The sequence below is a fragment of the Aquila chrysaetos genome, chromosome 5 (genome assembly GCF_900496995.4).
Source record: "Aquila chrysaetos chrysaetos chromosome 5, bAquChr1.4, whole genome shotgun sequence".
In the NCBI taxonomy this organism is placed as follows: domain Eukaryota; kingdom Metazoa; phylum Chordata; class Aves; order Accipitriformes; family Accipitridae; genus Aquila; species Aquila chrysaetos.
Window position 1 is genome coordinate 25,204,776 of NC_044008.1, and position 12,058 is coordinate 25,216,833.

The window sequence follows — 12,058 nt, forward strand, 5'->3', positions numbered from 1 at the left end:
GAGATTAAGCAGATGTGAGAACAGTAAATACTAGCATTTCAATAGGTATTAATAAATGCATTTGACAGAAGACAAATGTGTTTTGGAAGAAAAATGTTAGATTTTTGAGAAACCAAGTGGATATAATTATATTAGCACATAAAATCTATAAATTGAAATAAGAAATTACAGTAGTAGTGATCAAGATTTGCATCATCATAATTACTGTTTGTGTATTGATTCCATGAATTACTAGGTATCCTCCTAACCTATTTTTCACCGTTAAACTTAACAGGTCCTTGAACAGACATATAGTTACAGAATAAAAGCCAAAAGCATGGAGAAAGTTGACAGTTTTCCAGTGGAAATAACAACTGATTCAGTAAATTCATATTTATTGGCTAGGAAGGCTAGATTTATGATCTTGGCATGATATATATAGGATTGATCCAATTGACTTGCAGAGTTCTTAGTCACAGATGATGATGGAACAGTAGCTTCTCCAAAGTTACTGTTTGTGATTACATTATAGGTAGTTTTAAGATGATCTGTACACTGAAAATCTGATATCTTTTTTTATCCTCTCATATAGAAGCTGCAATAATACCCATTTCAATGGAATTTGGTTAGAATGAAGTATTATTCATGAACAGGAAGAATAAACAAATAATTAATTTCTTGAATGGAGTCTGACCAGGTGTCATAAAAGAAATAGCCAGGAAAAAAAAAAAAAAGTTGACAGCTGTCAGATCTTGAGCACAAATATAATTTGATTTCAGAATAGTAAAGTGTATTTCAAAATAGACTAGCTTGTGTACACCTGCATGCTTTACTCAGTCTATCCCTTGTTTTTGATCACCCTTAATAAATGTTGAGTGCCTGGTATCTTCTTATATTCATGACACAATCTTTACAGCTCAGAATTTTATTTTTAAGACGACAAAAGTTTATTAGTGGGTGCTGATAGTGCAAAATACAGACAGTAAGGCCATTCTTATTACTACACTTCATTTTGTACTGACAAAATAGAAAAATAACAATTGTGAATTGTTATTAGCAGTAACATTCGTATGGGTTAGCCTACAGCTGGGAGTTGAATATTACACGTTTTGGTTACTCTGTAATTTCTGGCTTCTGCTTCAGTTAATGCCTGACGCATTAATAGCGTACATAATAAAATAATAATGTGCTTTTAAATGTTCGGCATATAGATAAACTCAATTTCTGTCTGGATTATTGGGTCTCATACCCATGTTCATTCTTGGAAGAAGCAAACTAAAATGAATGCGATACTGCTGCTATTTTGGCTGCTTTCTCCCAGCTTCTGATTTCCAATGGTATGAAGTGATACCTCTGCAACAACACAAACCTCCAAAAAAACAGGACTTGTGTTCCAGTAATCAACAAGGAATGAAAAGGAAGATAAGCGATGAGCCTCGTGTAGTTTGCTGTGATATTGTCAGCTGGGAGGAATATCAGATGCCTGCAAGTAAGCATAATGCTAAAGAATACAATCTTGGATTTGCCTTTTCTAACAGAACGTGATTCCTCATGTGCTCTTTCATGAGGAGTGATGTTGAAGTCTAGACAGTAAAGTCTGTGACCATCTGTTCTACCAGATAATTCACTCCAAAGACATGGTCTTAAGAGGCTATGAGAGTTAACTGAAGTCCTGATCAGCCAGGAGTGTGAAGATGAACACGTAGAATGTTTCCACCATGAGCATTAAGCTTTAGGAATTGATTCAGACCATTGCTTTTTAGCCCAGGATTTTCACTTACTGCTGCAGATGGAACAAGGGGTGGGAGAAAGATGTCAGTCAAGGCTAGTGATCAGATCTGATGTTAAAGATGATTTCTAGTACTACATGAGTGCCAACAACAGGTGGATGACCCCTTGTTAGTCCCATCCACATCAGTCTTTCATGCATCTAAATTAGAGAAGCAGCAAATTCTGCCAGGCTCCCTCGGCAAGGCTCGTGTGTGCCCCGTCCCTCCTTGCTGTGTCCTGCAGAAATGGAGCCTGGGTATGTGTCTCCAGCGACAGCTGCATCGCTTTCTGGGGAGGTCCTGGAACCAGATGCTGGGATGCCCAGACCCCAGCACATGCTGTAGCACACACCTGCTGCTCAGCTTGCAGAAGCTGAGCCACCACTGGTGACGTTCTCTTTGTTGGACAGGGTGGGTCTCTTCCCTTTAGCCAGTGTGACTTCGGATTTCTTTTCTTCTGTTTGTGAGTTAATGCTGGCACTAGATCTTTGTACAGAGGCTTTTGTTTTGTTATTTTAATAGGTGTTTCTCTTGATCATTTGTGTGGTCCTATCCATTGCGCCACGCCCAGTTCAAGGCTTCTGGAAGCTCAGGGACAAATATATCCTGGTGCCCAAGAGAGAGTGCAGCTAACAAAGCGCGTAGGTTGTGTTTGTGATTGCAAGGCAGCATTGTTCCTGAATAGTGGGATCTAGTGGGAGAGACTGAGGATACAGCTATCTCATCTTTTATGAAGATGCTTTCACCTTGGAAATCTCATTTCTGTATTGTGGCAAAACCTACCCCTGGGACCGCTGCTGGGAAGAGCAGCAGTGCTAGGCGTTGTCTTGCCCTGCAACTGCAGTATCTGTCATCAGCTCACAAAAACAGGTTTTCTCCCTCTCAGGAAGGTAATTTTTTGTCAGAGTCCCTGTTTCGATTACCCCTTTTGCTGAGGCTAAGGCTATGTCCACCCCAGACAGAGGGAGACAGCATCTATCTAATCCAGACAAAGCAAAGAAGACAGAATGTAATGCGGCTAATTTTCAGTGAACCTCACTTTTGTAGTCTGGCATGTGTTCAGCCACCTGTAGGACTGGTTTATACAGAACCACTGCTGTCTTAAAACTTTTTGGTCTTGGTTGCATATTACTTTATAGACTTTGTCTTGAAGTCTGTAACTTAATGTTAGCTGAAGGATTTTCTTTTACCTATTAGATCCCTTTGCTGGAGGATTACTACTGTATGTTCATTTTCCAACAATGGAGAGTCCATGTAAATTATTCTTGAACATAAAATGAAAATAGGCTTTTTGTAAATGAGGCCCTCTTAAGATTTTAGCTTGTGTCACACATCCTTTTATAGAGCGTACTCTTAAGGTCACCTGTTTTCCTTATTTCTTTAGTTTCTGCTAATCATAGTATCTCAAGCAGTGGAAAAAATGAAGAGAAACTGGAGCTGCGCTGACTTCTTGCATTTTGTTTATGCCTAGTAGCGTAATCAGAATCAGTATTGTCAATGCAATGAGTACCATGCAGTTGTTTAGGAAAATGGAATTGCTTGACGGAGGAAGTTGCAATCTAATTAATGTAACTCCTTTTTTTGTACCACTGGCACACGGGGTGGGGGGGGGAAAAGCTGACAAACCAAGTGTCTTAACTGAGATAAAAGATTAACGACTGAATTTTGGCTGCCTAATTTAGCTTCTCTAAAAGTATGAAGCCTTGTGGTGGTAATTATCTTGCAGAGCTATAGTCACTCTGATAAATAACTTTTTTTTTTCCATATTTTACATTTGTGTTTACTTTTTTCCTGCATGCTTACACTAAGTTGTAACATCTCATAAAACATAAGGTTTTCTCTGGTGAAGTCTCTTTACTTTCTGCATAATTTGGTCACCTAAAGCTAAATATATAATTATTTTTTTTAGAATTGAGACAAATTTCTTTGCTGAATTAATTTGACTTGTATGCACAAGATAGTGAACATAATACATTTAATAGAAAAAAAAATCTTTTTATTTGCTTTCTTGCTTGGTTCTGTTTTGCCCTACAAGGATATAATTGCAGTTCTTTGGGTTTTGCCATTAACAAATTTATGATTGATTTTTTTATGACAGAAATCATACAGAAAAACCCTGATTTGTCTTACTACAGATAAAAGCCAATTTTCCCATGTAGATATTTAGTCTCGGATGTATAAAAATGTACCTCCCATCTCTCCCCTGCCCTCTCTCCCCCAAAAGTCTGGAAATTATGTTCTAGGAGTGTATTAATAAATACTCTGTACAAAATATTACAGTCCTATCACTCTCAGGCCTGTCCTCTGCCCCAGTTAAATTCTGTTCTTTTATTTATTGCAGATGGGGAACTCAAGGGGATTTCACCACTACGCACCCTCGGCCTGTTGTCAAAGTAAAACTCTTTACAGAAAGCACTGGGGTGCTGGCACTTGAAGATAAAGAACTGGGAAGAGTGAGTATTATGTGTAGAAACAAGAAGTATGTGAGAAATGATGCATAGAAATGCGAGTATTGATAAAACATGCCATAAAAAGGTATAAGGTATTCAGTACAGCACCTGCGCCGCTGCACCTGTACCAAACCATGCTCTTCTTTTAAGGGTGACTTTTCCCAGTGTTCAAAACATGATCTGTTCACTTGGATTACCTTTCAGAAACTTCCATCAGGGATCCATGACAGTTCTCTTTGTCAAGTTTAAAACTTTTTTTAATTCTTAGGTGACCTACCAATGCTTGTAGCTATTCAAATTAGGAGTGAAGAGGAGAGACAGAAGACTTGGTGTGTAATAAACATAGCAAGTGATTAGGGAAAGGGAAGGAAGCACTTAAGTGGTAGAAGGTGGGGGGGGAGGAGTGATGGAGATATGTCAGACTAAAATAAGAGTTCTCAATATGAGCTTCCCTTCCCTTTTCACGTTTTCCCTATCTTGATAGGATCATTTATCCTTCTGAGGCCAAAATCAGGGCTTAGAGAGTGCAATGTATCATAGAAAGAAGAGGGTAGTGTGAATGAGGCAGAGGGGGTCTGCACCTCTTGCCCTCCCATCCCCCATCTCCTATTGAAATTCTCCCCTCTGACATGTACCGCGTGGAGGAGAGCTCACGTTTTAATGCTGAGTTCTGCATTCAGAGTCATGGCTGTTTCTCATTCAAGCAAGGACAGCTTGTTGAGAAGAGCAGGGCTCTTCCGCACTTTGCGTCCTCCAAGTGCAGGCGGCTGCACAAAGACAGATTCTCCCACGCATTGGGTCACTTGTTAAGGTCCCGACTGTATCCCCAGTATTACTATTTCTTTGTGTCCTCTCACATCCTTCTAGGAGGCCTCCAAGGTGACTTAGTCAAGGATGGCTGAGGTGAAGGTGGGAGCTGCGTGGGGAAGGTTTCCAGTAGGGGTAACACACTGGCGGGAGCCAGGCAGCTGTCGTGGCAGATACAGAGGAGCCACAGGGGTGCAGCTGAGCAGGCCGGAGTCAGCAATATCTGGATTGAAAACAACAAAAAGAGAGACTGAAAGGGTGGACTCAGAGGAACTGCATAGTGCTATTAAACACAGAGAAGTTTCTTCTCTGTCCCTGCTTGCTCAGTCCTTTCAAAGAAGCAAAAGGGAAGTCAATGCAAAGGTGCAAGACAGTGGAGAAGAGACAGTGACTACGCTGGCTACTGTGAACTGTAGCCAGCATAGTCATTGCCAAGGAGTCAGAGAAGAAAAGAAACATGTAACGGAATAAAGAGGCTAAGAATTACAAGTGTCAACAGGATCCTCTTGCTCTGGAACCTTAACTAGCCAAAGTTCAGGTATAAGCTAGGTCTGCTTTCTGATGCTGCAGCTTGTCTGAGTTTCTAGGACAGAAGGTTAAAAAGATTTTTAAATTATTTTAAAGAATGGAAACATTTCAAATGTAAAATACTGAATATAGCTTTTGCCTTAACTGTATCCTGTGGCCCCAGATGGTTTGTTTTGTGTTTTTTTCCTGCCTCCTCTCCCTTCCCACTCCTGCCTGCCTTCTGACACGTCTGTATTTGTCAGCTGGCCAAGCCAGTTTAAAGAAGGTAATAACTTTCCTTTGTTGGTTGGGAGTGGTGAGAGGAGAGAGAGAAAATAAAAATAGGTAGTTGAGAGGGGCTAGGGCTGAGCTCACTGGCCTGTTGTTGGATGGAGTTTGACCCAGCTTTCCCAGAGACAAAGCAATATATAAAAGGTGAGAGAGGAAAGAGCAATCTTCTGTTTCTGTTGCTGATTCTTGCTCTCCTGTTGTTCTTCAGCAGAGAGTCTGCATGCTCTTATCAGATGCTCTGAGGTTTGGCAGTTTGTACCAGAATTAGGCTATTAAAATCATGGCTTTTTGCTGGCTTTCCCCCCGCCTTGTCACAAAGGACAAAGGCCATCACCTTTTTTCTCCTTGTGTTAAAGCTTGTGCTGAGATTGGTCACAGCAAACAGAAGTACCTGAGAGATGCTTGGGTACTGATTTTACATTTTATAATCCATTCCTGATTTACCAAAAATGTCCAGCTCCCCTCCTTGCCCAAAAAATACCTTCTGTAAAAGCTAAGTCAGTAAAAGATAAACCTCCCACAGTGACCTTATGTACAGCACATGGTCCTTAGCAGTGGAAAAGAACATGAAAAAGGGCATGTTGGTTGTGCATCAGCCTGTTTGGGCGTCTGGTCTGTGCTGTGCCTCCCAGGTCTGGCAACACGCAGGGTTGCTGACAGACACCTTCCAGCTGGTGGTGGTAAATGCTTAACTCAGGAGAAGGGGGAATCTGCCAACTTACCTCTCTGGTTTAACCAGAGTATTTGAGAGTGGTAGTTGCAAGCTTCAGGGGAGATTGGGAGAATATTCGACAGAATCTTTACAAAATAATTTTAAGGCACTGTGTATGCTCATGGGATACATTTAGCTTTCAAAGGCTTGTTGTGTTGTCAATGTCTTCGTTTTCAGGTTTGAGAGATTGAAATTCAGGTAGCCTTTGAAAAGATGCAGGATCCCACTGGATAAGTTTAATTCTAATAAAGTTTGGCAACTTTATGCCTGGTCAGTACGCTGCAGTGACTTGCAGGAGAGCAGCTGATTCAGCTAGGTTTGTTATGCTCTGAGAAGGCCTAAAAATACTTCTACTGGTATTTTTTCTGTACTTAAAAATTCAACTCAAACCTGCCCCTTCTGAGGTAGGCTTGCTGTGGACATTAATTCTCATCTGTCAAGTACTTTCTTCAAAGCATTTGTCTTGACCTGATACCACTTTTCTACATTATTGAAGTTTGCATTTCCCATACCCTGCGGCTATTGTGAAGGTTTTGTTCTGTTTAATCTATAATTAGAAGGCAGCATCAAGCTACATGATTTGAATTTTGAACTTCCATCACATACCAAAGGGTTTCTTCTGCCACCAAGGGATCGGCTTTTTATGAAAACAGATCTAAGGTGTGAAATGTGGAGCCAGCAAAGGTTTCCCCAGAGCTACAGAGGAGAAGGCTTTTCCATTGACCCCATCAGTGCATGGCAGTCTCTCACACTTATGGACTTAAGATGTAGGCCCTGATCTAAGTACGACAGCACTACAGCTCCTCAGTTTCAGGAGAAGACACTGCTGATTCCAGAAGTAACTAGTTCATGGTGGAGCAGAAGGGATGCGGGCTCGTGCTTTCAGTAGAGAGGGTAGACCATACTTAGAGCTTTATATACTCCCTGTTGGGAAGCAGAGTCTGGGGGCTGCTCAGCCTCTGCTGCAGAAGTCACCAGGTGAGCACCAAGCAACAGAAGGGTTGTTGTCTGTACTTTACATCTTCTCCCTTCAAGGCATTTAAGATATGCTTAACTGACAGGAAGTAGTATTTACTATGTCGCTTGTCTGACATTGCTCTCTTCCTCTAAAAAAGCCAAAATAAATCCAGTTGTGAATGCTGAGAGAAGATTTTGCTTGCTGGGGGATAGTCTTTGGGCTGCCTGCTGACCACTTTAAGTGTTTTCAAACAAAAATCAAATCTTAACCTTTTTTTTCTGTTCTACACAAACTGGATGACAGTTGGACCAAATCAGTTTTTCTACTGAAAGAAAAAATGGAGATGTGTGCTGCGCTGGAAGGAAAAGGATGTTATTTGGATTTGGGTTATGCAGAACCTGAGCTTCTGTGTCTGTGGTTATGTGGACCTCCATATACAGTGAGCCACTGAATTTAACTTCTAGAAAGTGAAGCAGGCTGCATCTTTGAAGCTAAGTTTCTTCTAATGAGGAAAGGTTAAGAACTTACTTTATTCAAATATCTGTGAAATGTGTGGCACAATTTTTATGTGACTGACACTCATCTGGCCGCTTCAATAATTTTTGTATGTGCGTACAGAAGGCAGAATTGATGTTTGCCATTTGTACATGCAACAACTGAGGAAGCATGAAGAAGCCATCAGAGTTTGGAGTAAATACTTCTGAAAAATCAGCCTGATGATTTCTGAAACTCAGGAATCTGACACCACTTTTCCTTTTTCAGTACTTTGTGTATGAAGATGTTCAAACCTAGTAATTCAAAGTGACAGCCATTGTGCTTGCTTAGCACACATGTGAATACAATGTGAGAACAGCAGGTGGTGTTTGATTGCTGATACTTTTTGAATATAAGAATATTTCAGCCTTGTCGCTCTGACTATTCAATCAAAAGGGAACTATTGTCTCACAACCTGCTTGTCACAGTCAGCTGCAGCCAGCAATAATTAGCTGTGCAGTTACAGGTTTTTTTATTGGTGCTGTTACTCTGGGTGTGATTTAAAGACATTATAAAGTAGCTCTACTGGCTAGGTACCCATACTGGCATGATTGCCTAGTTTCTGAATGCTGACTGCACGGGGCATGTTGGTTATCTTCTGTACTGTGTTCAAAGGGCCACTGAGCAGAGACAATTTCGTGCTGTGAATATATTAATTTAAAGCCTGCCACCCTGGGGAATGTGTTTCTCCATCATGTTTTGAAATGACTGAGGTTTCGCAGGTCTGACTTTTTCTGTCTTCTTTTTAAGTTTGGAAAATGATAAGAGGTTGCTTCCACTCCCCCCTTTTCTCTTGCTCCCTGAGCAGTCTGCCTGTCAGCACCCTGCTATGTCTGGCTGAGTGTTATTGTTTCCACACCAACAGGGTCTTTCTTAGTAGCTTCTCTGAGAATGCTTCTCGTCAGAAATTCTTGAGATATTTTTCATTCAGGCATGCTCTCCCTTAGATTTAGGGGACAGGCTGTTTGGGAAGGACTTAAAGACAAGTTTTATCAATTGCTAAGATCCATTAACGTAAGTGTTCAGCTGGCAGCATCAGGAGAGGTCTATTGATTGCATAAATTGCAAAGTCTTCCCAGTCCTTTGTCACCAACAGTATTTTAGATAGCCCTTTCACCATGCGCCTGTTCAGTTTTTCTGTTTGATTTTTGTTTCTTTTTAATCACCTGTTACCCAAAGCCTTGTCTCAGTGTTTCAGCTGTAATACAATCATAGCTGAAAAGCGAGAGATCGCTCAATAGGTGAGATGATGGAGCTTGTGTAAAATACTCATAAGCTCCTTTGGTGATCAAGCTCTTATTAACCCTTTCTTTAGCGGTTCCCTAGGTGACAACTTCTCTAAGGGAGTTATTTTCAAGAGAGCTATCTCCTTTTCACACTTCTACCTCCAACCTTGTCCCTTCCCTTGAGCTTCTTGTGCTTCATCCTCCTGGCAGCAGTGCATCATGACTTAATGCTTAGAGGACAAGAGTGCGGTGCTGTGCTTGGCAAGCTGCTGCTGGGGCATTTGAGGGAAATTCACTTCTTGTCACACTGACAGCAGCTTCTGACTTTCTGACATTAACCTGTCTTTGGGCAAGGGGCTGACATAACTCAGAACAGCTCCAAACTTTCAAGTTAGGGGAGAAGGTGACTGGAGAGGAGTCAGTACACATTTCTATCAAAAATGGGTAAGTGTCCCCTAAGTAAGGTCAGGGCCAGAGTTACACAAACAACGTAACGTTAAAGGGTCTTTACACTGTTACTAGTCATCTATTTCCTATCCCAAACCAGCTTCAATAATTTTTGGTCTATAATGCTATTTTCAAATCAGTAAAACAGAGTGTATTTAACCAGGAAATTTTCCTGTGATCTTTGCTCAGACAATGCCCAGCAGCATAAATTTGCATGTGCCAAATAATAATGGGTGCTTATTTCATAACATAAAATTTGTCCTCTCTGCTTGCACTGGCATCTTTTCAAATCACTACGTTTTGAAACCTGAAAGAAAAAGCCTTCCATAGAATGAATTAGTCCTGTTGCGTGATGAAAGCTTTAACAGATGCAGCTGAGGGAGCGTATGATCTTATGTGTCAGGCAGTTGCTGGTTTTCATAGTTCTAAATAATCACAAGTTGAGTTAGAAGTGTCTCTGGTAGAGCACAACAGTTAGAGAACTTGGTTTCTCCAGTTCATCACAGGGTTTCTTGCATGAACACAAGTATTGTTTATTCTGAGCAGAGCTCGCAGTGCTGCTCATGATTAAGGCCATGTGATGTAAGATTCAGTTCTCAATTGCTTGTAACTTAGCCAGACCTTAAGTGTTGAGGCCAAATTTTTCATCCTAGGTATGGAATAAGATAAATAGAAAGTGTGGGTTTTGTCAACAGCAAAAAGCAATCATCTGTAGCACCATTTGTGCTCTGGAAGAGCACTTCAGGCATGGGAACTTCTTTTGTCTCATAAAATCTTCGGGCTTTCCTGTTGGGGACCATGCAGTTTGAAGAAAGGACAGGAAGCTGGGTGCCAGAAGCAGCAGAGGCTCCCTGGGGTGGCAAGGAGCAAGCAGGATGGGGACACCAGGGTGGGGACAGTTTGAGGGTTTGGTCTGCTTTTTGAAGATGGCACAGGCTGTGTTATGAAGAACAGACTGGTAACAGGCTGCATCTTTATTTTCTTTAACGTTGTGTAGTGTGAGCTGTACTGAAGGCATGATAAGGATTTTCTTGATTTGTTTCTGTTGTCATCTGCCTCTCAGCCAGGGCACTAAGGAGCTGCTGCAGATCATCTTCACTTTTATCTTTTTTGCTTATGACGGTGAGCCAAAACTCAGCATAGTCTGCTCAGAAATACCATGATTACCAAGGTCTGGGGTCCAAGGTCTGAGATCTCAAAATGTGTATTAGACCACTCCAACTTGTAAAAACCTAATTTTCAAATACTTCAGTCAAAAGAGTGGGTAACTCCAGTGCTTGGGTTCAACTCTTGAGTATCACGGGTTTGGGTGGAAGTAGGGGAGGGGATTGCGCCTGGGATGCGAGGACCTGAGTTGGCTGAAAGTGAACTCAGCCACAGGGATGGAAGAAAAAGTAGACATTATCTTGACTCTTGATTTTTCTCAAGTGTGTTTATGGTTTGCCAGTCTGCTTGCCTCTTAGCTTCGTTGGTCCCTTTTGAAGGCTGCATTTTCTTTTCACAACAGGACAACTGCGGCCAGGGATGATTAGCTTGAGAGCTTTATCTAAACATGCAGATACCGATAGGAGGTATTTCTGCATAGCACTTTTGACTGTGAACTTCCTGCTTGGTTATCTGCTCTGAGAAGGCAAGATTGTCACAAGTTTGGTTTGTTCAGGCTTTCAGAGTATGTTGGACAACTGAACTTTTCTTTCATACCTTTAAAAGAAGGTATGATCAGTGTGCCAAAGATAGAGGAGAGTTAATAGTTGCTTGGCTGGATTGACTGGTTCAGGTGTACTTCAAATAACTTCTTCTATTGTGATCCAGCTGAGGACTTAAATACACAACTGAATCACGGTAAATGATGGTTAATTAAGTCATTGAATGATATTAGCTTCATATCTTTCAACCTGTCATATTTTAAGACCAGGAGAGAAACATTTTCAGTCACTCACAATTAAGAAACAGTGTTTTGAGAACATCACCTTGCACAAATCCAGAAATGTGCTGCTCTAAAATATTTAAGATTTCTGTGTTTATTTTACATCCACGTGAGGAGAGGCATGAAGTGAACTTGCCACTTTTTCAGTTACAGTGTTCTCTGAGGAAATGTAATACTGGATATAGTTGGACCACATGGTGGAGTATTTTTAATGATCATGAGATGATTGAATTCACTGAATTGCCTCAACCCACACTGTTCCGATACTATTAATTTGCCTTATATCAGCTGAAGCAATGCAATGCACAGCAACTGTGTTTGGTGTGTAGTGTTCTGATCATTAATAGTTCATTATACTTTTTAATGCAGATTACCTGTTAGTTTACTTACTGTAAACACAGTCCTAGACTAACAACTCCTAGTTCTCTGTGCTGCTGCTGAATAATCTACT

At 41.0% G+C, this 12,058-nt stretch overlaps 1 protein-coding gene across 22 annotated transcripts in view; it reads left to right on the plus strand.

Annotated features, from left to right (window-relative positions):
* CADPS2 (calcium dependent secretion activator 2) overlaps positions 1-12,058 on the plus strand; it is a 322,654-nt gene that overhangs the window by 156,507 nt on the left and 154,089 nt on the right. For all 22 annotated transcript variants that reach the window (XM_030014988.2, XM_030014991.2, XM_030014990.2 and 19 more), the window contains exon 7: positions 4,090-4,201. In XM_030014988.2, coding sequence (XP_029870848.1) covers positions 4,090-4,201 — 112 coding nt within the window. The remainder of the gene's footprint in view (positions 1-4,089; positions 4,202-12,058) is intronic.